Source organism: Cynara cardunculus (assembly GCF_001531365.2).
Source record: "Cynara cardunculus var. scolymus isolate 2C chromosome LG 8, CcrdV1, whole genome shotgun sequence".
Lineage (NCBI taxonomy): Eukaryota > Viridiplantae > Streptophyta > Magnoliopsida > Asterales > Asteraceae > Cynara > Cynara cardunculus.
Window position 1 is genome coordinate 2,887,288 of NC_037535.1, and position 2,279 is coordinate 2,889,566.

At 31.4% G+C, this 2,279-nt stretch overlaps 1 protein-coding gene across 1 annotated transcript in view; it reads right to left on the reverse strand.

The window, feature by feature from the left end:
* The window catches only part of LOC112516800 (probable RNA-dependent RNA polymerase 5), a 16,029-nt gene extending 14,079 nt beyond the window's left edge, over window positions 1-1,950 (reverse strand). The window contains exons 1-2 of the mRNA XM_025124033.1: window positions 1,849-1,950; window positions 1,496-1,719 (exon numbers count right to left, since the gene is read on the reverse strand). Coding sequence (XP_024979801.1) covers window positions 1,496-1,719; window positions 1,849-1,941 — 317 coding nt within the window. The 5' untranslated portion in view covers window positions 1,942-1,950. The remainder of the gene's footprint in view (window positions 1-1,495; window positions 1,720-1,848) is intronic.
* Window positions 1,951-2,279: the final 329 nt, after the last annotated feature.

Here is a 2,279-nt window from a genome sequence, read left to right on the forward strand (position 1 = left end):
AAATTCAAAAATCAATTTACAGTCTATTTATAGGGAGTGTCCTATTAAATCAATTCCAATGTTGTCAAAATGGCGATATTGCATGGGGAAAAAAATTGGATTTGGATACCATATTTTTTGTTATATCAGCATGATAATTGGTTAATTTTTCAATCGGTTATTTAGATATTTAAATATTTAAAATTTTATGTATCAAAATGAAAATTCTAAAAATACATTACTCAAAATAGGAATCACATTTTCAAATATGATAACATTTGAATTTTTTCCTTTCTTTCAAGAATAAACTTATTAAAGTATTTACAATATATTGTAAATGTGCTTTCAAAAAATCTTCTAATTGTTGTAATACAGGTTTATAGTGATAACTGTGCATATCTACTATATTATTATTGATTAAAATATAGATTGAACTGTCTCTTGACGTTTTAAACCCAGCTCACGTACTGCTTTAATGAGTGAACAACCCAACTGTTGTTTTGATTGTTTTTATTTAATATCTACCATATTTAACAGATTTATCATTTTTCTTAAAAATCTTATTTGTTTGAAATCAAAAGCGATAATAACATTAAAATGTATTTTCGTATAAGAATTCTATTAGACCATTTTTCATGGGAGTCAATATATGGATATAAACTACTGAATTAATTTGTTAAATATGATGTTGTTTATTGATTGTTAATTCATATATGAATCAAGTATATGAAACAATTGGTTACAACTCTTAATAAAAAAAAAGTTTCATATGGGAAACATTCACATGTAAATATGGAGTTTCATATATGCAAACACAGATGAAATTTCATATATATAAAACTTAGAGTAAACTCTAATTTTGGTCCTTGAGGTTTAGTGAAAAGTCCGATGGTGAGACCTAACCTTTAACAAGTCTATAAATCATCTTTGTGTGTATGGAAAACCACACACCCCTAGTCTAAATCGATAAAAGTTTATTAAATGTTTGAGAAAAATAACTGTTATGACCAATCTATCAAGACTACATAAACACTATTTATCAACAGAGAATTTCAACACAAACTACGATAGATAAACTTGCAAATTAGAACACTAACCAGTTCGACCAAATCAAGAACTTGCTGTAGAACTTCAATTGGATAGAGGACTATAAATGCAGTGTCCTAAGACGAAATTCGCCCACACTTATGCTATGGTCCTGGGTGTATATGCAATCATGCATATCCAAGCCCAAATCAAAATGGACCAACCCACCAATAATTTCCTACTATCATGTGGGATCAATCCCACGAAGTTCCAACAATAACTATGATGACTATATAATTAGTACTAAAGTCTCGTCCTGCTTCATATATGACAGAAAGGAAATGAGTGGGCAGAAGAAGTCCATATATATTACAGTGGGCATCGCTCCTATAAATACAATGATATTGGCCATCTACACAAGGACTCMAATGCCTATATATAGCTAAATGTATTCATATATATACATATATACAYATCCTTCTAAATGAACWTTRATAAAACAGSTAGTTTGAAASGAATTGACTTTCCAGGGGTCTTCATTCCATGAAATGAGCAGAGGGCCTCACCAGCTACCTTCCATGCAAACCCACACTTCTTAACATCATTAGTGCTTCGAGCATAATCGTAAGTTACATGATAAATTGCAAGGGCTTCATTATGCAGATCCTCAATCTTCCTAGTACTTGTTGCAAAATCCTCAGCCTCATAAAACATCTGCATGAATCAAACAATACAAACAGATGCAAGTGAAGATATGACTCGATTTCAAATTCAACTTTTGGGGTGATTCCTTGAAACATGCAACTATCAAGTTCAATAAACAAAATTTCAAAAAATTTAGACCTGCTTATACTTTTTAATCACAATGTTTGCAGAGTTGGTTTTTGATTCATCTCCAGCATTCATGGCATTGCACATTTCTTGCTTGTACGACATGTACCTGTTGTTCCACAATTTTAAGGAGGCCTCTGCCTCTAGTATCTCGACATTGAAGACGGGCAGTTTCCATATGTCTACATATCACAAAAGCACTCATAGGAAGTAAGTCAACTTTTGGCTCAAATATACAGATAATGTTCGACTCTTGTGGCCAAATGGAATATGTTCTAACATCTGTGATACTAGTGGTAAAATGTTCAAGAACAATAACTATGGGAAATTTGAAGCCAATATTACAACTAGAAAAAARCCACTGTTTTTAACAGAACCCGTGATACAATAAACTTGAAATTAAATGTTAGACCTCAAAAATCGACTTCCTCTCTCTTTTCCGC